General features: G+C 42.0%; 1 protein-coding gene across 1 annotated transcript; it reads right to left on the reverse strand.

Annotated features, from left to right (window-relative positions):
* Positions 1-1,086: 1,086 nt before the first annotated feature.
* LOC147354470 (zinc finger protein 480-like) lies at positions 1,087-22,300 on the reverse strand. Its single transcript, XM_086354165.1, has 5 exons — positions 22,164-22,300; positions 17,268-17,343; positions 13,580-13,706; positions 8,130-8,206; positions 1,087-7,180 (listed from the first exon to the last, which is right to left on the reverse strand). The coding sequence occupies exons 2-5, from the start codon at positions 17,301-17,303 to the stop codon at positions 7,160-7,162; spliced, it is 261 nt and encodes an 86-aa protein (XP_086210291.1). The 5' UTR covers positions 17,304-17,343; positions 22,164-22,300; the 3' UTR covers positions 1,087-7,159.
* Between the last annotated feature and the right edge of the window lie 1,107 nt (positions 22,301-23,407).

The raw sequence follows: 23,407 nt of genomic DNA on the forward strand, positions 1-23,407 counted from the left end.
CTTGTGAGTCCCTTGGAATTCAAGGAGATCCAACGAGTCCATCCTAAAGGAGATAAGACCTGAATACTCATTGGAAGGATTGATGCTGAAGCTGAAACTCCAATACTGGTGGCTACCTGATGAGAACTGACTCATTTGAAGAGACTCTGATGCTGGGAACGATTGAAGGCAGGAGGAGGAGGGGATGTCAGAGGATGAGATGGTTGGATGGCACCACCGACTTGATGGCCATGAGTTTGACAAGCTCCAAGAGTTGGTGATGGACAGGGAAGCCTGGCATGCTGCAGTCCATGAGGTCGGAAAGAGTCAGACACTACTAAGTGACTAAAGTAAACAACATGGAAGTCCACCATGATTCAACTAGAAAGCTTCAGCAGTTAAACATTCTCATAAGACTTCAACATATGGCTTCATCTGTCTCAATATCCAAACCAAACTTTGGGTGTGGTTCCACCTTCTTTCAGTGACTGCAAAGTAACAAGAACCAACATGCTGGGAACTAAATATATGAAATTTCTAGTTTATCAAACAATAAAAATTCCCATCATATAGTGTGGATTGTAAACTATTTCTGGGTCTTCCGTGGTGGTCAGTGGTAAGGAATCTGCCTGCCAAGGAGGAGAAATGGGACAGATCCCTGGTCTGGGAAATTCCTACATGTTTTGCAGATATCCCATGAACCACAACTATATGACCAATAACAAGTTAATAATAAAAAATAATTTATTTCAGAATGCTCCCAGCTCACTTTTAACCTTATTGCCAAAGTTTTTTATTTCCTAATTTTTGCAGTTATTATTCCTATTTTCACTTCATGTAAATTAGGCACATGCTATTAGTTTCATTTTGGCACAAGAGGACTCAGGAAATATAACTGCACTGTTATGTACAGAGTGTGGAAAGAATAACTCAAGTGAAAATTATTAGACTATAATCCCAAAATTGGCTATTGTTTGATTTAATCATGAAAAGAAATTCTCATATGTTCTTTCAACCTTGAGAGCCTTTGGTGCGTTGCTAGTTTCTGTTATGAAGTACTGAGATGACAAAAACTGTGTTGTTGGAAGAAACAGGATCCATTCAGGGTTATGGGGAAAATTACACAAATTTTATTAGAGCACAAGACTTATGATACATTCTGAAGAAAACAATGGTACAACAGAAATGGCAGCAAACAATGATGAAACAGATACACACGCATACTTTCCTGGTTCTTTTGACTCAAGTTTCTTCACAATAACTTTGCACAAATATTGTATTAGTGGTTTATGTCCAGGATATATGTTCTTAGATACCTAAAGAGTGAGCAGTAATTGTCACAACTGCCATAAAACTTGCATTTCTAAGTATAAAGTATTTGGTGAACACTGAGATACAGGGGATACCTAAAAGCCTTGCCATGTATTCTACACTGGTAAGGTTCTCTCTAGTATGGATGATCTGATGAATCGTGAGATGTGATCCCAAGTTAAGGTTTACATACTCATGTCACTTGTAAGTGTTGCCTATAAAATTAGTTCTTTACTGAAGCCTGACTTCAGATTGTTGCCTAAAACCCCTGACACATTTATTATTACACTGATACAGTTTTTATCTAGTGTGAATATTCTCAAGAAGCTTAAGGTATAAACAGAAAGCCCGGCCACATTGATAACATTTGGAAGGTCCCTCAAGTATGCATCACCTGATGTCTTTAGGCCTGAATGGCACCTGAAGGAATAATGAATTTTCCTGATGAAGGGAATGATCCGCCCGTTACTGAAATCCTGGCCACAGACATTATCTTTATATTTCTTCCACTGGAGGGATTGATTGTGTTCTGAATGTATGGATTCTTGCCAGTAGGAATTTTCTCATGTTTTGTAAAAAACTGAACACCTTCCAAAAGACTTACCACATGCACTACGTGGATAAGGTTTCAAATCACATTAATTACCTGAGGATCAGTTAGGTTTAAATACAAAATCAAAGCTTTACACATCTACCACATTCATGCAGTTTTCCTCCAGACTGACTTTTCTGAAGGCCCAAAACTTCATATACTTTACTTCATTCACTACATTTGTAAGTTTTCACTGCACTACTGACTCTCAGATGATCTGCAAAGTCATTCCTTGTGACTGCAGGCTTTGTCATACAAATCCCATTTATGTGGCTTCTCTCCTGTATGAACTGCCTTACAGCTGAACGTGAACTAGAAACTTTGCCATATTCATTTTTACGCCTTCTATACAGTATTAATTCTCTGATAAATTATAAGGCCTGAACTAAGATTAAAGGCTTTGCCATACTCATTACATTTGCACTAAAATGTCTCTCACAGTTGTTCCATTTGTAACAGTTTTCTCAACTATGAATTATCTGATGCTTCTTATGATGGGCATTTCAAGTAAAGCACACACATTACATTTCTATGCTTTCTCTCCTGTATGAACTCCCTGATGGTGAGCTAAGACTGACTGTCCACTAAAACATTTTTCACCATTGTTTCAATTTTAAGGTTTCTCTCCAACATGAATTCTTGATGAACCATAAGGTTTGCATTTAGATTACAAGCCTTGACCTTGAGATCATATTTATGTGTTTTCTCTCCAGTGTGATTTCATCTCCAGATGAATTCCAAGTTGTGCACAATAAGTAAAGCATCAGCCACAAACATTTATATGGTTTCTCTCCAGTATGAATTTTGGATAAACTGCAAGCTTACCAATATGACTAAAGGCCTTGCCAAAGACAACACATTCATATGCTTTCTCTCCAATGTGAATTCTCCAATGAACTGCAAGGTTTGCAGTTTGACTAAAGGCCTTCCGACACACATCACATTTATATGGTTTCTCTCAAATATTAGTTCTCCAATGAACTGCAAAGTAACAGCTGGAATTGAAGACTTTGCTCCATAGGTACATTTCTATGCTTTTCTCTTGTATCAACTGCCTGATGGAGAGATAAGGATACCTGTGCACTAAAACCTCTGTCACCACTGTTAATTTGTAACATTTCTCTGCAATATGAATTCTTTGATGAAATGCAAGGGTTGATTTGAAACTAAAGACCTTGCCACATACATCACATCTACATGCTTTCTATACAGTATGAATTTTCTGATGAGATGTAAGGCTTCCTTTTACTCTAAAGGCCTTGCCACATACATCACATTTGTATGGTTTCTCGTCAGAATGAATTTTCTGATGATATGTGAGGCTTCCATTTAAACTAAAAGCCTTGCCACATATATCACATTTATATGGTTTCTCTCCAGTATGAATTTTCCGATGAGTTGCAAGACTTCCATTTATAGTAAAGGCCTTACCACATACATCACACTTATATGGTTTCTCTCCAGTATGAATTTTCTGATGCGATGTAAGGGTTCCGTTTACTCTAAAGGCCTTGCCACACACATCACATTTATATGGTTTCTCTCCAGTATGAATTTTCTGATGAGTTCTAAGGCTCCCGTTTACACTAAAGGCCTTGCCACATACATCACATTTATATGGTTTCTCTCGGCAATGAATTTTCCGATGAGATGTAAGGCTGCCATTTACTCTAAAGGCTTTGCCACATACATCACATTTATATGGTTTCTCTCCAGTATGAACCCTCTGATGAACTGCAAGTTGTGTGCTTCGAGTATAGCCATGGCCACATACATCACATTTATATGGTTTCTCTCCAGTATGAAGGATCTGATGAACTGCATGGCTTTCTTTGCGCGTAAAGGCCTTTCCACATACATCACATTTATATGGTTTCTCTCCAGTATGAGTTCTCTGATGAACTGCAAGGTAACACCTGGAACTGAAGACTTTGCCACATAAAGTACATTTACGTGCTTTCTCATCTGTATGAACTACTTCATGTATTTTTAAGGATGCCCGAGTGAAAAAACGTTTGTCACAGCTGTTACATTGGAAAGGTTTCACTTCAGTATGAATTCTCCGATGAATTCCAAGTTGTCTGTTTCCGGTAAAGCCACGGCCACATACATCGCATTTATATGAATTCTCTCCAGTATGAATTCTCTGATGAATTCCAAGCTTTGACTTTCGAATATAGCCACGGCCACATACATCACATTTATATGGTTTCTCTCCAGTATGAAGGATCTGATGAAGTGCATGGCTTTCTTTGCGAGTAAAGGCCTTTCCACACACATCACATTTATATGGCTTCTCTCCAGTATGAACTCTCTGATGAATTTCAAGTTGTGATTTTCGAGTATAGCCACGGCCACATACATCACATTTATATGGTTTCTCTCCAGTATGAAGGATCTGATGAAGTGCACAGCTTTCTTTGCGAGTAAAGGCCTTTCCACACACATCACATTTATATGGTTTCTCTCCAGTATGAGTTCTCTGATGAACTGCTAAACAACACTTGGAACTGAACATTTTGCCACACAAGTTACATTTACATGCTTTCTCATCTGATTGAACTGCCTGATGTTTATTTAAGGATGACAGTGCAAAAAAAAGTTTGCCACAGTTGTTACATTTGTAAGATTTCACTTCAGTATGAATTCTCTGATGATTTCTAAGTTGTCTCCTTCCAGTAAAGTCACAGCCACATACATCACATTTATATGGCTTCTCTCCAGTATGAACTTTGTGATGAATTCCAAGTTGTGACTTTCGAGTATAGCCACAGCCACACACAATACATTTATATGGTTTCTCTCCAATATGAATTCTCTGATGAACTGCTAAGTAACACCTAGAACTGAATATTTTGCCACACAAATTACATTTACATGCTTTCTCATCTATTTGAACTGCCTGATGTTTACTTAAGGATGACAGTGCAAAAAAACGTTTGCCACAGTTGTTACACTTGTAAGATTTCACCTCAGTATGAATTCTCCGATGAGTTCTAAGTTGTCTGTTTCCAGTAAAACCACAGCCACAAACATCACATTTATAACGATTCTCTCCAGCATGGATTCTCTGATGAACTACAAGTTGTGACTTTCGAGGATAGCCACAGCCACATAAATCACATTTATATGGTTTCTCTCCAGTATGAGTTCTCTGATGAACTGCTAAATAACACCTAGAACTGAACATTTTGCCACACAAATTACATTTACATGCTTTCTCATCTGTTTGAACTGCCTGATGTTTATTTAAGGATGACAGTGCAAAAAAACTTTTGCCACAGGTATTACATTTGTAAGACTTCACTTCAGTATGACTTCTCCGATGAGTTCTAAGTTGTCTCTTTCCATTCAAGTCACAGCCACATACATCACATTTATAAGGGTTCTCTCCAGTATGAACCCTGTGATGAATTACAAGTCGTGACTTTCGAGTATATCCATGGCCACACCTATCACATTTATACGGTTTCTCTCCAGTATGAAGGATCTGATGAAGTGAATGGCTTTGTTTGCGAGTAAAGGCCTTTCCACACACATCACATTTATATGGTTTTTCTCCAGTATGAGTTCTCTGGTGAACTGCTAAATAACACCTGGAACTGAACATTTTGCCACACAAATTACATTTACATGCTTTCTCATCTGTTTGAACTGCTTGATGTTTATTTAAGGAAAACAGTGCAAAAAAACGTTTACCACAATTGTTACATTTGTGAGATTTCACTACAGTATGAGTTCTCCGATGAATTCTAAGTTGTCTCTTTCCAGTAAAGCCACAGCCACATACATTACATTTATAAGGATTCTCTCTTATATGAATTCTCTGATGAATGACAAGTTGTGACTTTCGAGGATAGCCATGGCCACATACATCACATTGATATGGTTTCTCTCCAGTATGAAGTCTCCAATGAATTGCAAGTTGTGTGCTTCGAGTATAGCCACGGCCACATACATCACATTTATATGGTTTCTCTCCAGTATGAAGGATCTTATGAAGTGCATGGCTTTCTTTGCGAGTAAACGCCTGTCCACACACATCACATTTATATGGTTTTTCTCCAGTATGAAGGATCTGATGAAGTACATGGCTTTCTTTACGAGTAAAAGCCTTTCCACAGACATCACATTTATATGGTTTCTCTCCAGTATGAACTCTCTGATGAATTCCAAGTTGTGACTTTCGAATATAGCCACGGCCACACAGATCACATTTATATGGTTTCTCTCCAGTATGAAGGATCTGATGAAGTGCACAGCCTTCCTTTCGAGAAAAGGTCTTTCCACACACATCACATGTATATGGCTTCTCTCCAGTATGAACTCTTCGATGAATTCTAAGTTGTGACTTTCGAGTATAGCCACGGCCACATACATCACATTTATATGGTTTCTCTCCAGTATGAAGGATCTGATGAAGTGCACAGCTTTCTTTGCGAGTAAAGGCCTTTCCACACACATCACATTTATATGGCTTCTCTCCAGTATGAGTTCTCCCATGATTTTGAAGGTGTGTCTTGTGCTTAAAGGAATGGCCACATACATCACATTTATATGGTCTCTCTCCAGTATGTACTCTCAGATGAATTTGAAGGGCTGTCTTCTGTTTAAAGCTGTGGCCACATACATCACATTTATACGGTTTCTCTCCAGTATGATTTCTCCGATGAACTGCAAGGCTCTCATTATCATTAAAGGCCTTGCCACCTATGTCAGCTTTATATGGTTTTCTTCCTGTAAGGATTCTTTGATGTCTAGTGAGTTCTGAGTGCTGAAGAAAGGTTAAGCCACAATCACGAGTTTTGTCAGATTTTTTCTTGTATGCTTCCCAGTCTGGGGCCTGTTCTGAGGGATGCACAACAGGATTCTCATTATAAGAAATGCCTTTGCGGACACTACAAGTTCTCTGAATTGGCAAAACTGAGGTGCTACTGTTGATATTCTTCACAACTCGACTACATTCAAAAATTGTCCCTTCAGACTGAAGCATTTGCAATTCATCATGAAAGCTTGATCTGAGCCTTTCAACAGGCTTATCTGCTGCATCATTTCTACTCTGATGATCTTTTCCATCAGTGAGATTTTTGTTATGGGATATAGATATTCCATTGTCACTTCTTTCATCATCTGTCCACAGATACTCAAAACCATGCACAGTTTTCTCTATCTTCCTGAGGAAAAAATCTTTGATTTCATGGGTTTCAGCTCTTCCAAACATCACTGTTTGAAAATTTTTTCCTTTTCCACTGTTTCCTTTTGCTTGTAATTTCTTGGTCATATGTATATGAGACACATCTACAAGATATAAAGAACATAGGTATCCTATTAATTACAATTCATTAATAAATTCTTTCATATTGAACACATATTATACCAAAAGTCATACCCATCCTGAACTGAATTAAGAAACTTTCCGATGATGAACTTAGAAATATAAGCAACATTTACAAAGAAATAGAACTTGTTAACAAAAAAAGTCATCACGCATAATTCAAATTAATTTTAGCATAGCCAAGTTTCAAAGATGCAATCAGGAAAATATTCATTTTACGCAAACTCATGTCAGGTCTCAAAGAAAAAGGTATTTTCCCACCATGACCTCAAAGCTCATTCTACTTGGCAGTAAACATGCTTCTGTCTCATAATTGAGGAGAAAAAACACTAAAAATTCCATGGACAAGGAGATTGGCAGGCTACACTCCATATCACAAGGAGTCAGACAGGACTGAGGGACTGACCAAGCAAGGATCAAAAAGGCAGTACCCTGTAATGGTAAATAATCCAAAGGAAGCATTCTAACGAATATTGTAAAACATAAATGGCAGTTGACGACTGTTCAACAAGCACTGCATAGTGAAAATAAAGAATCTGTTAAAACAGCTCCACCCCCCACCCCCCACTCCCCATCACAAGGCTCATGACATCTTACTTCCCTGACCATGGATTAAACCCAGGATCTCTGCAGTGAAAATGCTGAATCCTGTCCACTGGACTGTCAGGGAATTCCCTAAAATAATTTTAAAAACAAAAGAAAGAACACTTTTCTAAATACCTCCTATAAATCTATAAGCAAACAGACATATAGACTTTTTATAACAAGAAGGGGTTCATGTCAGTTATACTGTGTAAAACATAAAGACCATCATCTTCTAATGACAAAAAATTAAAAAAATGAAACATTCTTTACTTAAATAACAACCATTCAATACAGCAATTGCCTATCTATACAGAATCCTTAACTTACTCGGTTCATGAGCTCCAAGATACATGTAAAAGAACAAGCTTTGGGGACTTCCTTATGGCTCAGAGGTAAAGAACCTGCTATAAAAAAAAGGAATATTATTTGAAAACTTATTAACTAGAGTCAGAGGCAAACTCTTGGAAAGGAAATATAAACTAACAATATACAGTATGTAATGCAGACAAAGAGACATGCTACAATAACCATGACATGAAGTAAATAGACATTTTATGTAAAAGTAACCTTTGAGGCAAATTTCCTGATGGTCCAGTGGATAGCATTACATGATTACACTGTAGGGTTACAGATTCCATCCCTGAATGGAGAACTATGATCACATCTGTCACATGGTTCAGGAAAAAAAAAAAAAGTAACTTCTGACCTTTTCAGTAAAACAGTCAAAATTCTATAATAACTAAGAGCATGAATTAACTCAATTTTTCAAATAAAGATAGTGGATGCACAGGGTTCATGTACACAACCCACGGTACATGAAAGGAATGAGCAAAGCAGGACTGAAACCCAGACCTACAGATTCATACATGTTCTTAACCACCAGGGCCCACTTGGGCAAAGCAGATTACAAAAGGTTACAACAAACTCCAGGAGTTTAAAAGATAAGGTCAAGTGAGACACAAGAACTGATCTGTGTAACTAACAGCCTTACTCAGCCATGTCACCTAGAAATGGTTTCCGAGGTACCATCCCCGACATTTCAATTCAGGTCGTGTCCTGAAAATGTGGTTCAGTGGATGAGCACGGGTCATTTTGTACAGTATGAGCAAGGAGGGAACATGCAGCCTGATTCATATATGCATCACTGGGGATCCAAGACAGGACCTCAATGTCCACTGTCCTTACAGGTTTCCTGAGTTACAATCACAGAAGATCCAAACCACATTCCTGTTACTTACACCCCTGAAGGTTTTAGTAAATGCAGTAACAACAGGACTAGCTGAGGGCTCCGAACAGGAAGACAGGTTGAAGGCAGCTCTGTGTAGGATCTGAGACACCAAATGCAATTGAAGAGCTGCCAGTCTTTCCCCTTCTTCCAATGAGGTCTCCCAAGTGCAGCAAATAGGAAGAGAACCAGGCTGGCTCCAAGGATTATGGCTCTGGAGGTGTTATCGTTGCTCTACATGGACCAAAAGTGGACATCCCATGGAATCCAGCACAGAAGGGGGACAAAGAGGAAACAGACCCCTTTGAAACACTTCATTACATGCTCCCCAAAGTGAAGCAACAACATTAACAGGAGTCAAATGACACACTGTAAAGATCATATAAAGACCTACCCTTTGGGACTTCTGTCTTTGGAATCCAATTTCCATAAACCTCTCACTCTTTTTTTCCTTAAATGACTTTTTTCATTTATAAAGAGCCACTTGTAAATCAGACTTAATTTGTTTTTCCCTAATAAAATATAATTTTCACATAGGAGACAGATGGGCTACAGGTTGAATATCTACAATTAGTCTCTTCATCTCTGCACTTGCTGAGATAAGACATAGCTGGCCTCCAGTTGAGGAATCTATAGGAATCTATAACAAAAACAGGGTAAATGGCCAGTCTTTGTCTCTTACCTCAAGGGAATAATCATGGCAAGGACAAAGAAAGGAAAAAACCCTTTCTATTAAGGGAGACACTACACATGTGACAAAAGTTCGTTGAGGTCAAGTCAGAGGATAATTCCAGGCCATAATGAGTCTTGGTCCTCCCAGAAGCCTTCACTCTGAGATTCATCTTGGCTAGGGTATGCGTCTGCACCCCAGGGGAGAGTGCTGAGACAAATTAACCAGAGGGGACAAAGGAAGGTGACTGGGCTGAGGGGACACGAAGACCTGGAAAACTGTACCTTTCTAAAGAATTGACACTTCCCAAAGGTGGGGCTCTCTCTCTGAGCTAGCCCATGTGTCTTTCTGCATGTACTTTTCCTTTCAATAAACTTTTTCCTTTACTCTTTACCTTGTGCCTCTTCATCTGAATTCTTTCTTGACCAGGCAGGCAAGACTAGGGACCTTAGCCCTAACTGTTGGCTGCTGTGGTCCAATGATCAGGACTCTCGGTGTGAGAAACAAAGACATTGCTTCCAGCTTCCGCTCACTGCTATGAGCATCCAAACTCAATTTCATTTCTCATACCTTTTTTACTGAAAACACCCATCTTACTTCCCTTAAGCAACTATGAACTGTGCTTTCTATTAGCATTTTCTAGATTAGTGAACAAAAATACCAGTGATAGCTTCTAAAAACTAGACAGCATCTCAGAATAGTCATCAATAGTCCAAAATCTCTCAGTGTAATACAATAGAAGTACTACACAATGTGGATGACTCAAGATATGTCTTTATTAGATGAGCAAACATTAATACTACATATTTAATATCGAATATTTCTCAGTTCACATGAACCTGATTTGTACACACTGTTTTTTTTTTAATTTATTTATTATTTTTGGCTTCAATGGATCATTGTTGCTGCTCCATCTCTCTCTCCTTGTGTCGAGCGGGGACTACTCTCTCTAGTTGTGGTGCATAAGCTTCTCATTGTAGTTACTCCTCTTGTGGACCACAAGCACTAGAGCACCAGGGGTTCAGTAGTAGCGCTGCACAGGCTTAGTTGCTCTGTAGCATGTGCAATCTTCCCAGACCAGGGATCGAACCCATCTTCTGCACTGGTAGGTGGATGCTTTACCATTGAGCCAACAACGGTAAGCCAAGTGCTGACTTTCTTTTAAAGCCAATTGAGTCAGAGCTCATTTACAAATAAACTTCAGCAATATTATCCAAAATCAAAGACACACACTGAGACACATAAATCCAGACAGATTTAAAACGTCTCTCTGACGCTACTGGAGTTGATTGCAATTGCCTCCTCCAGGGGATCTTCCCTAGCCAAGGATTGAACCCACATCTCCTGTGTCTCGCACACTGGCAGGCAGCTTCTTTACCACTAGAGTCATCTCGGATCCCTGGTAAAGGTTAACTTCAAGCTTTTCTGTAGGCAGGGCTTTTTAAGAAGCTAGCTGTTTTTATTCCATATGCAAAAAGAAATTGTTTTGTACTCTCAAAGAAAAAATAAAAATCATTTTAACCAGTATTCTCCAGACTCTAAAGAATATCACAGCAATCCCTGTGTCAAAAACGTTATCATCCCTTTCTATAGTCACAGTTTTATATCTAAAATACAGATCAAATAGTTCTCAAATTGACTGTGGTAACAGGGACACATGGATGATGAAAATCTTGGATTGTCCCTCTGGGTAGATGTGGGTCTTCACTTGATCAGAACAATCTGAAGGGGTAAAGAAATTTGCCAGAGTGGGGACAGCAGTGGGGGAAGCTGCCCCCCGCCTCCGCCCCCACTGAGAGACAGGGGAAGTTAGCTTCATCAGGGGACTAGCTGATGGAGAGGGAGACAGAGGGATTGAGAGGGGTGAAAGGCCACAACAGGACAAAGATTGTTAACAGAGACAGAAAGGGCAGTGGTGGACACTGTTAAAGCTGTGGGTCAGCTCAAGAGAGAGCCCACTTAAAAACTGAGGAGCTGATCAACTGAAATATAATTTGAAATTGTAATATGGACAATCATCCTCACCAATTGCACAATTCTGTTTCCAGGTGTAACTTCTTTTCAACAATTTTAATTTACCTTTATGTACCTCACATTACTTCACTGGTGGTTCAGCTGGTAAAGAATCCTCCTGCAATGAAGGGGAGACCTGGGTTTGATCCCTGGGTTGGGAAGATCCCCTGAAGAAGGGAAAGGTTACCCACTCCAATATTCTGGCCTGAAGAATTCCATGGACTCTATATTCCATGGGGTTGCAAAGAGTCCAACAGGACTGAGCGACTTTCACTTTCATTTTATGTACCTTATGATAGGAGAGGAGGATTCATCCAGTAGGGCAGATTCTTATCCTTTCTCAATGGGCAAGAGTCACAAACATTTAGTAACTTCTAAGGGTACAGCTCTCTTTATTTAAGGTTCCAATTCTCGCACCATCCAGTGTAGACGTCCCTCCCATGTATGAGCTAACTAGTAGTAAGGCGAACCTTCACATTAGGGAATAAAAACTTCATCAACCTTAATCTCCTTTTTCCTACAAAGTGGCATTCTGTCTCACAAATACTGCTCACAGGGCCAATTAAAGTTTTGCCAAAAGTTGTCACTTTTGTCTCAGGTTCAAAGATTTGTTACCAAAATTAGTGACTTGTTCTGTACAAATAAATAATACAAATACTTATAGAATTATCAAGCTGACTTTCAATATGCTAACAATAAAAGCAAAGAGAAGTAGAAAGAGCAGAAGATACATCACCAAATTGGGTTCTGACCAACATCCAGACTCAAACAGCACTGGGAAGTCCTGGGACACAGCCCATCTGGAGACCCAGTGGGGAAAAAGTCCCAGGCAGCATATTACAGTCATGGGTGAGACTTCAAAGATTGCAGTTTGGGGTTCCCCCTTATAATCCCAGGATGCTATCTGTTATCATCAGCAATCTGTGAACAAACAGCACCTCTGTTTTTCTGTTAATGGTATTTGTTTGTCTTACAAAACCTATAATGTTGCTAAACCTGGGGATGAGTAGGCCAGGGCCCCTCCAAGGCCTCGACAATCTCAAGATTTGTCCCCTGTCTCATCTCTGGTGCTGCAAGCCTTGCACTCACAGCAGGCAGTCAGGGCACTCACAGTCAGGGCAGTGTCCAGCCAGGTTAGAAGCAAGCTCAGAGATCTGCTTTAGAGAGGACCTAGACCCTGTGCCTCCTGCATTGCCAGGTGTAGAATCCCACCTCTTTTGTCAGCCAAGAAGTGATGGACAATATAGACAGACAGAAAAATATTCACAAATTAACTTACTATCAGCGTCCTTCTGAATGCACAGGAAACAGTATAATATACAGTATAATACAGATAACTGGGCTTCCACAGGGCTCAAAGGTAAAGTATCCACCTGCCATGCAGGAGACGTGGGTTAGACCCCTGAGAGTGAAGATCCCCCTGGATTAGGGCATGGGAACCTACTCCAGTATTCTTGCCAGGAGAATACCATGGACAGAGGAGCCTGGAGGGCTACGGTCCACTGGGTCGCAAAGAGTCAGGCACGACTGTACCAACTGAGCACACAGGCATCCATGTATCTAGTTCCTTTCCAAGAACTACTGAACTAAGAACACAGGGGTAGAAAACAGGGAATTCGATATTTCAAAGTTGGAAATCAGCTTTATAAATACTCAAGCTGTGGAGAAACTTGTGTATCACACAGTGTGCAGATCACCTGAAGAAAGGACGAGCTTAAACACCTCATGCCAGTCACAAAGTTTTTTCAAGTCTGAATCAACAAGGCTATGAACTCAGTCAAGCAAAACACGGGCTGCCAAGAGACACAGAGGGAAAACACAGAGATACCCCCAAACCAAATTCCAACTTCACAGGGAAGCAATCCTCACCCACAGACAGCAGGTTCCTGTAGGTCTCCTCCATCACATCCCAGTACAAGGCCCTCTGAGCAGGGTCCAGGCATTCCCACTCCTCTGGAGTGAACTTGATGTCCACATCCTCAACGGTCAACTGTGTCTGAAATGAAAGCACATTTCACTAACAGGCACTCAGGAGGATTCTTATTTTCACACAAAATGAGAAAAGGTGAGAGGGGTAAGGATCAATTCAGGTAATGTAACATTCTGATAGATCCATTAAAAGCTATTTGGACAAACTGTGGCTCTCTAATTTCCTGTTGATTCATAAGACTATGACATCTTCCAATCAATATGAATTTGTCACTTGTGTGGACAATACATGAAGAATATACAGATAAAATTCAATCCGTGAGTTGTCTATGCAGAAGTGTTACACTCTACAAACTAAGTGACATTCACTATCTAGATGAGTTACAGCAAGACCGGTGTCTTCAGAGACACAAAGTCCACAGCGGCTTTCAAAGAACACACACTGTGATGATTATGATGTCATCACACTGATGACAGTGTTTCAGCACTTCCTACACACTAAGCATTACTCTAAAGATTTTACACAGATGAACTTATCATCAACATGACAGTACGTTAGAGAAAGATCTGTGTCCATCTTACTGGAGCGAAAATTCTGTCATTCTAAGAATTCGCTCAGATCAAACAGTTAAGAAATGAGGCAACAGCACCTGAGGTCAGGTGGTTGTGACTGACGACTGAATCTAAGGAATCAGTGAGTTAAGTACCACAGCAGCAAACTGCATCCAGAGAGAGTTCCCTGAGAATACCTGAAACAAGTTCAAGAAAGCTGAAGTGCAATGGAGGTGTAGAATCCCAGATCTTTTGTCAGCCATGGAAAGACAGACATGATAGATGGACAGAAAAATATTCACAAATTAATTTACTATCTACCTCCTTCTGAATGCACAGGGAACACTATAACATGCAGTATCATATGTAGGTATCTGGGTTGCCCTAAGGCTCAGTGGTAAAGAATCCGCCTGCAATGCAGGGTACATGGTATTGATATCTCCGGGGGGAAGATCCCCCTGAAGGAGGGCATGGCAACCCACTCCCGTATTCTTGCCTGGAGAATTCCAGGGATAGAGAAGCCTGAAGGGTTATGTATGGCCCATTGGGTCACAAAGAGTCGGACACGACTATAGGATAAATGGTCATTGTACAGGGTCACCCGCTCTTCCCACCAACCATACGATGTCAATATTCTTACTACTGTTTCCATCATTCACGTAATGAGGTAAAAAAAACTTAAGGGAATGGAAAACACTTAAGATACAATTTCAACTGCTACAAAGCATAAAACATGTTTATGAGATGATGTTCTGTAATAAAACCATGGAATTACAGATCCATGCACTCACCTATGCAAATGTAAACACACAACTGGTTGAAACAAGGAAGACTTGTCTATTTTTCCTTTCAGTCCAAATTTACTGAATGTCAACATGGGCCCCAAACTGGGAGTACAGCAGTGAACATAATGGAGCTTACAGTCTAGCAGCCAGCCACCCAATTACATCCATAATTTTAAAGTTACTATTGCAACATGTGCTCTGAAACAGGCCTGGTGCTAACAGATTTATTGGAAAGTCTTGACATACATCAAGAAATCACACAAGGTCTCCATGAGGAGGAAACAGTTAGGATTGGCAAGGTGGGAAAGAGTGTTGCAAGCAGAGAGAACAGCCTGAGTACTGGCTCTGAGGCAGGAAGGTATTTAGTGAACAGAAAGTCAGCCAGTCTATCTGGGACACAGGGAATGAAGAGGGGTGATGCCAGGTAGAGGCTGCTTTCTACAAGGTCTTTGGATTTAGGACTTTATTCCAAAAGTAACTAGAAGTCACCAAAGAATCTGCAGGAGGTAAATCAGAGGTTTAGATTTGTTTTTCAGAGCTCACTCTGCTGTGTGTGGAGGTTGTTGTTGCTTAGTTACTCAGTCGGGTCAGATCTTTGCGACCTCATGGTAGCCCACCATGCTCCTCTGTTCATAGGATTTTCAGGCAAGAATACTGGACTGAGTGGCCATTTCCTACTCCAAGGTGATGCCTTTTGACACATTCTGGGATGACACTCTCAATTTTCTTTTATTCATGTGTATTTCAGCATCTTTGGGACATTAAAAATGAATCAATTGTACTTCTGTAATTTGTCCACATTCTATGTCTTTTTTAAAAGTTAATTATTTTGGTTTTGCTGGGCCTTTGTTGCTGTGAGGAGGCTTTCAGTACTTGCAGCTGCAGTGCATGGGCGTCTCATGTTTTGGAGCACAGGGTCTAAAGTGTGTGGGTTTCAGTAGTTATGGTTCCCGGGCTCCAGAGCTCACGCTCAGTAGTTGTGGCACATGACCATAGTTGCTCTAAGGCATCTTCCTGGACACGGGATGGGACCCATGCACCGTACATTGGCAGGCACATTGTTATCCACTGTACCACCAGGGAAATCCTCAACATTATCTTATACTACTTCAAAAAAATGAAAAACAAGGAGGAAATAATATACAGAAGATTTATTCTAATCAGAATAAAAATACCTGTATTTACAAATAACGTGAGGGCTTCCATGGTGGCTCTGTGGTAAAGAATCCACTGGCCAGTGCAAGAGACCCGGGTTTGATATCTGGACCAGTAACATCCCACATGCCAAGGGGCAAATAAGCCTGTGAGCCTCAATTTCTGAGCCAGAGCTCTAGGGTCCAGTAGGTGAAACTACTGAAGCCAGTGCACTCTAGAGCATGTGCTGCAAGATGAGAGAAGCCACCATAATGAGGGGCCCACACACCACAACTAGAGAGTGGCCACCACACACCAGAACTAGATAAAAGCCACTGAAGCAATGAAAAGCCAATATAGCAGAAAAGTATATTTAAATATAATAATATGATATTATTGTTAGTGATATGTATGTAGTTATTAACAAAATCCAAAGTTTATCTTTTTATTCCATGAGCATGCCATCAAGATTAGGAAAGTTGGAGGAATTCCCTATCAGTCCAGGGTTTAAGAGCTCGCACTTCCACCACAGGGTTTCAGGTTCAATGCCTCTTCAAGGAACTAAGACCCTGCAAGCTGCATCGTGCAGCCAAAAAGGAAGAATAAATAATCAGCAAACTACATTTCATAGTTTAAAAACACTCTCTAGCACTTAGGTCTGTTTCTGAACTTTCCATTTCACTCCCAAACACTTAAAATTTTCAAGGAGGTCCTAATTTAGTTTTAAATGTACTATAAAAAGTCAGGACTGATTCCCCCTCCTTGGCCTCTTTTCCAGATTTCAGCATGTACTGTGGATGTTAGTACCTCACATCTATGTGCAGCTTCTTTACCCTGGTTGACAGAGAGCAGACAGGGCATCCGGATGGGCCCTAAGCAATCCCTGCTGCCCAACAGCACTGAGACCCTCTCTCCAATCGGTGGGTGAGAAGTCCTTCCCAGAACAGTGGCCAAGGGAGCCTCCTCACAAGGGCCAGGTCACCGGGTCATGGGGAGATGGGATCTAAGTGGAGACAACTGGCCCTGAGAGAAGGCCCAGGTGAGTGTGCATGTACAGGAGTCAGACAGGACACTTCAGAGTCAGAGAAGATTAGCCAGTCCAAAGACAGGTATTTCAGGAGGGACAGATTGAGAATCAACTGAGAATATGACCTTACCTGAGAAAGAGTCATGCCTGACTTGTTTTCTTTCATCTTCCTCCTCTTCTGGGCTTCACCCTCAGGTAACACGAATCTTCAAGGCGTATCAAAAAGGTGGAAAACATGGTGTTTAATGTTTAGAGTCAACACACTCCCTTCCTGAGCCCCAACCCCACACACAGGGAAGCCCTCTCCATGAGGAACAGACAGTCCTCTGTGCCCATTGTCTCAGGAGGACTCAGGACCGTCAACTCCCGCACAGAGTCCAACACAGGACTTTCCCACACTTTCCCTCGGATCACACTCCCCTCCTGGTGAGGCCTCAAGTACACAGCAGCAGGGGGTACCTCCGCTGACCCCACAATCCCCTCAGGTCACACAGCAGGCCCTGGTCCAGCCCCACTCAGAGCAGAGCGCCCTCCCCTCCCCCAGGGCCTGATCTCAGTCTCAGAAGTGGAGGCTAAGAGCCCTGGGCTCAATGTAGATTGGAAACATCCGCGGAGAACCTGAGGAGCGTATCTGATGGGGAGAGGGGACAAAACATGCCCAGGCAAAATGCCTCATGATCTCATGTGAAGCCTGGGTTGAACGCCACTCAAGGATTCAAGTCCAGCCTACATGCCACTTTCTTCTTTACCAGCTTTACTGACATAGAACGGCCTATCAAGAAGGTGTTGTGTATACATTCCATGCACGTTGTGACCATGTGACACATGTATACACTTTGAAATATTTATCACAGACCACTAACCAGCACATCCATCACCTCCAAATTCCCATGGTTTGTGTGTGGTGACAACACCGACGATTTATTCTCCTGTCAAATTTCCAGTAACACAGGATTAACTACGGTCAGCATGCTGCACATACCTCCCCAGGACACACTCATTTTACAACTCAAATCTGTACCTTTTGACCAACATCTCCCCATCTTGCCAACCTCCCAGCCCCAGATAACCACCATCCAACTAGAAAATCACTCTGCTACTAGTGATTTTCACTTTTTCACATTCCACATAATGGAAGCACATATTGAATCAGGCTTTTCCTGTCTGTCTTAATTCACTTAGCACAATGTTTTCTACATTCATCCAATTGTCCCAAGTGACAAAAATCGTAATTTTTATGGGTGCACAATATGTCATTATATACGTGTGTGTTCGCTTGTGTGTATGTTACTGACCTGGAACCTGGACTCTTTAATCAACTGCATTAATTAAGAGACCAAAGGAGAAATTCAGGGAATTTCTTTATTTTGACTTTATTTTGACTCCTGCTACAGTAAGGTGGAGCTAGAATAAGAAGTGTGTGCCCAGCCCACAGTCCTAGTGCCCATTGCACAGTCCTAGTCCTCACCCCGAGAGTGAAATGCTGAAAGCATCCTGGGAGGAACAGAAACACGGTGCACCCTCCATGAAGGGAAAACAGGAACCACTCCAAATAATTAAAGGAGAAGGGCATGCTTGATGAAGGTGTACAGAGGCAGTAAACATGGCTAACTTGACAGTGAATATCAGAAGGAGATGCGGAGACCTCGCTAGCCTAGAGCTGAAGGAACAGAAAGAGAAAGAGCCACGGTCACAATTTAATGACCAAAGGTAGGAGAAAAACCTAAGATCCGAGACAGAGAAGGTTTTGGTGTCTATGAACAAGGACTACATAAATGTGACCAGGACAGACTGACCATGAGAACAGGGTCAGCTCCCAGGATGAGGCTGGAGACCCTGGCAGTGACCTGAGGATGACAAAGGGCTGTGGAGCCACCTGAGGAGTCAAGATGCTGCTCTGAGGACACCGGGAAGCCAGTGGAGGTGGGAGGCCTCCCTTCACATCGACCTTTATTCACAGAAGACAGCTCATGATTCTCTCTGACTCTGAGCCTATGCTCCCATCTCCATCCTACAGTTGTCCTTTGCATTGTGGAAAACTGGGATTCATTTCAAATTCTAATAACAAGTGGGAACTCCCTCCAAGAAAAACTGCCACACACAGTCACACACCCAATTTGGCCAATCATTTCAGGAGTCACTTTTGCTCAGCTTCTGGGCCTGAGTAAATATCAGATGAACTCATAGCTCACTAGTCACCAGACCACATGAAAGAGAGGAAAACAGACCATCATACTAACTGGTTAAATTTGGTCCTGATTCAAGGAAAAAGATCACTGACATCCTTATTAAGTACTCATCAAAATAGTTTACAATTATTTACTAGTTACCAAAAAAATGTTTCCAAGATAGAATGTAAAGAGAAGACAGGAAATGGGCTTCAAATAAATGTGAAGCAAACCTAAGTTAATCGGCTTATTAAAAATTTTTTCATTGAAAAACTCTGGTGCAAAGTGAAGAAAAATAAAAACCAATTGATAAGACAGCATATTTACAAAAGAATAACATGAACTAATTTCAGGAGACCACGAAATCTTTTCAGATGTGAATACTTGTTTACAACAAAGTAGATATTGAAATGAACTAATCTTTAACCCAAGCTAAAAAAGAATTAAATGTAAACAAAGGAGAAAGCAAAAAGGAGAGCCATTACTAAGAACATGTTTAAAGTTCCTTGAAAAGGTACCATGCCGTAACAGTCTGTCAATTCTTTAACCACTTCTCCTCTCCCACAACCTCTACTCCACACCAGGAAAAGGGAAGCGAGTGACCCACCTCTGTGAGTCAAGTCACTGCCTTACTCCCCAATTCAACAGACTCTGCACATGGATATTATCTTTCAATACAAATAATTACAACAACCACAAGCCTTACAGACAGAAGTATTGCAATTCCCATCCTCCTCTGTATAATTCAAAGGAGCAAGATTTAAATTTATTAGAGTGTAAAGCTAGAAATCAATATATCATGACTTAATTCTTTATTTAATCGATTCAGCACTCTTCTGGATTTAGTCTGCACCACCACCTGCACACTACTTATTTTCACTTCATTTGGTTTATCTGTTTCCCTGTTTCTTTCTCTGTCTCCCTTTGTCTTCTCCTCGGTTCTCCTGCTGTGCCTGGCCTCTTCTCTACTTCTTCCCTGACTCCCATCTGGCCTCTCTCTGCCATCTGTTCCCCATAAAGATGCTTTCTCTCCAACCTCCCTGATAATCCAAAATCTCCCTGTATTTCTGCCTTTCTTCCTCCACGTCTGCCCTCCGCTTCTCCCAACTCTTTGGCACCTCCAAGTGCAATGCTTCCTTTCAGCTCACTTTCTTTCTCAGCTCCTCCAATCACTCAGTTCAGTTGCTCAGTCGAGTCGGATTCTGGGACCCCATGGACTGCAGCATGCCAGGCTTCCCTGTCCATCACCAACTCCCGGAGTTTGCTCAAACTCATGTCCATCCAGTCGGTGATGCCGGCCCTTTCTCCTCCCACCTTCAATCTTATCCAGCAACAGTCTTTTCCAGTGACTCAGTTCTTCTCATCAGGAGCCGAAAGTATTGAACCTTCAGCTTGAGCATCAGCCCTTCCAATGAATATTCAGGACACATTTCCATTAGGATTGAGCCGTTTGGTCTCCCTGCAGTCTAAGGGACTCTCGAGAGTCTTCTCCAACACTACAGTTCAAAACCATCAACTCTTCGGCGCTCAGCTTTCTTTATGGTCCAACTCTCATAAGCACACGTAACTATTGGAAAAACCACAGCTTTGACTATAGACTTTTGTCCGCAAAGTAATGTCTCTGCTTTTTAATACGCTGTCTAGGTTGGTCATAGTTTTTCTATCAAGGAGTAAGCATCTTTTAATTTCATAGTTGCAGTCACCATCTACAGTGATTTTGGAGCCCAGGAAAATAAAGTCTGTCACTGTTTCTGTTCACTAGTACTCTGCCAGCATGATATTGTCTGTAGATCAAGGTTCCAACTCTTGTATCCCCTTTTCCGGCTCTCTGTGTGAACTGCCTCTCCCCTGTCGCCCTCTTTAGGATACGTGATTTACAGCCCGTCTCCCTTGAAGGTTATGGAAGGAGCCGGCAGAGGGTCAGATGGGTTACACAGCATCCCTGGACATGAATTTGAGCAGACTCTGGGAGATACAGGGGTCGCAAAGACTCACACTCAACACCACCATCTCCATATGTTGCTCACCTTTAACTTTCTGGAGATGCTGCTTTTCTCTAAACTTCTCTCCTTTACCCACCGTTACCGTCAAGGCTCTTTCATGTGCTATCTCTTCGCAAGTCCCTCACCAATCCTCTTCATTGCCATCGCTTTTCCCTCATGATATTTTCAATTTTCTATTTCCCTCGAGGTCGCCGTCTGCTTCTCCTGACCCACCCTGGCCTATTTGCAGGGATGGCAACTGAATAAGAAGCCCCCTCCCGCAAGAGCCAAATTCCAGCGGGTTTTATTTGGGACACAGAACCATGGGTGTCACGTGGCTGGCCCAGGAACCTCCCCACACGGGGTCGAGGGAAACGGTCTAAGAAACGAATGCCTGAGGGACAGAACTACCGGCCAGATGAGACGCGACGGCTGAGCGGCTGGGAGTTTCAGGAGCGGGGCGGGCTCTCCAGAATCCCGGGACCTGGGAGAGAACCGGGCCTTTCCGGGAGCAGGGGCCGGCGCGGCCTCTTGGGAGCGACAGCGCGAGCCTGGGGACCGCAGAGCGAATAAACCCACATCGCCCAAGAAAATTTCACGCGGTGCAGGAAGGGCAGAGGAGTCACTGAGATCAGAAATTAGTTTTAAGCAGCAAAGAGTTGCGAAATGAGACGTCTCAGGGAACAAACGCCGGCATCCGCTCCAGAGCGAGTTTAAAGCAAAATGGAGGCGCCTCTTCGCCACACAGGGAAATCTGAATTTGCTGGGGGTGGTGGGACGGAAGCGGAGATTTAGATGCAGCAGCGACCCTCAACCCACGGTACAGAAGAAAGACAACTGCGAGAGGAAGACTTGACTAGAAAAAGAGAAACTCACTTTGCGCTGAGACCTCTGCTCGCTGCACTCCGCTTCCGGGTGTGTGACGTTGTGCGCACGCGCAGTGAAAAGGCGGCGCGGCCTGGAGGCGGGGCCGAGCGGAGCCCGGCTGTCAGGGGCGCGGGGCCGGTGAGAAGTCAGGCCTGTGTGGGGACAGTGGCAGGGTGAGGCGGCCAGGGGGCAACGGCCAGGGCCTCACTGCTGAAGGTGGCTGCAGTCAGGAAATGAAAAGACGGCCTGCTCCTTGAAAGGAAAGGTATCATAAAAGTAGACAGTGTATTTTAAAGCAAAGGCATCACTTTGCCAACGAAGATTACTAATGCCAAAGCTGTTGTTTTTCCAGTAACAGGTAGAGATGGGAGAGTCCGTCCATAAACAAAGTTGACCAAAGAATTTATGCTTTTGGATTGTGGTGATAGAGAAGAATCTTGAGAGTCCCTTGGACAACAAGGGGATCAACCAGTCAGTCCTAAAGTAAATCAACCCTGAATATTCACTGGAAGGATTGATGCTGATGCTGAAGCTCCAATACTTTGGCCAATTGATGCAAATATCGGACTCATTGGAAAAGACAATGATCTGGAAAGACTGAGGGCAAGAGGTGAAGGGGGTGACACAGGATGGTTAGATAGCATCACTGACAAAATGGACATGAATTTGAGCAAACTCCAGGAGACAGCGAAGGACAGGGAAGCCTGGCATGCTGCAGTCCATCGGGTTGTAAACTCTGGACACCACTGAGCGAGGGAACAACAGAACACATATACATATATCCATTCTTTTTAAGGTTTTTTCCTCCGTATAGCTCATTACAGAGTATTTAGTAGAATTCCCTGTGGTATATAGTAGGTTCTCATTCCTTATTCACTTTATGCATAATAGCGAGATGAAGTGAAAGGTCTGTTAATCCACATCTCCCAATTTATTCCTTCACCTCTCACGCCCTGATAACCATACCTTGTTTTGTATGTCAGCACGTCTATTCCTGTTTTGTAGAGAAGTTCATTTGTACCCTTTGTTTAGATTCCACAGATAAGTGATACCATGTGATATATGTCTTTCTCTTCTGTCTCTTGTTGACAGAAAAGCTGAAGTCTCCCAGAACCCAGTGACACACAAGAGAAAGGCTCAAGCACCTACTGGTTAGAACAAAAGAACCACAGACTCAGCGTCTAATAAACACTTCTGAGTTCTTTTTTAAAGACATGTGTTGATTTCACTGCATCAGGTCCCATGACTTCATG

Source organism: Bos grunniens, chromosome 18 (assembly GCF_055505025.1).
Source record: "Bos grunniens cultivar Pamir isolate PY7600 chromosome 18, Bosgru_T2T1.0, whole genome shotgun sequence".
NCBI classification, from domain to species: domain Eukaryota; kingdom Metazoa; phylum Chordata; class Mammalia; order Artiodactyla; family Bovidae; genus Bos; species Bos grunniens.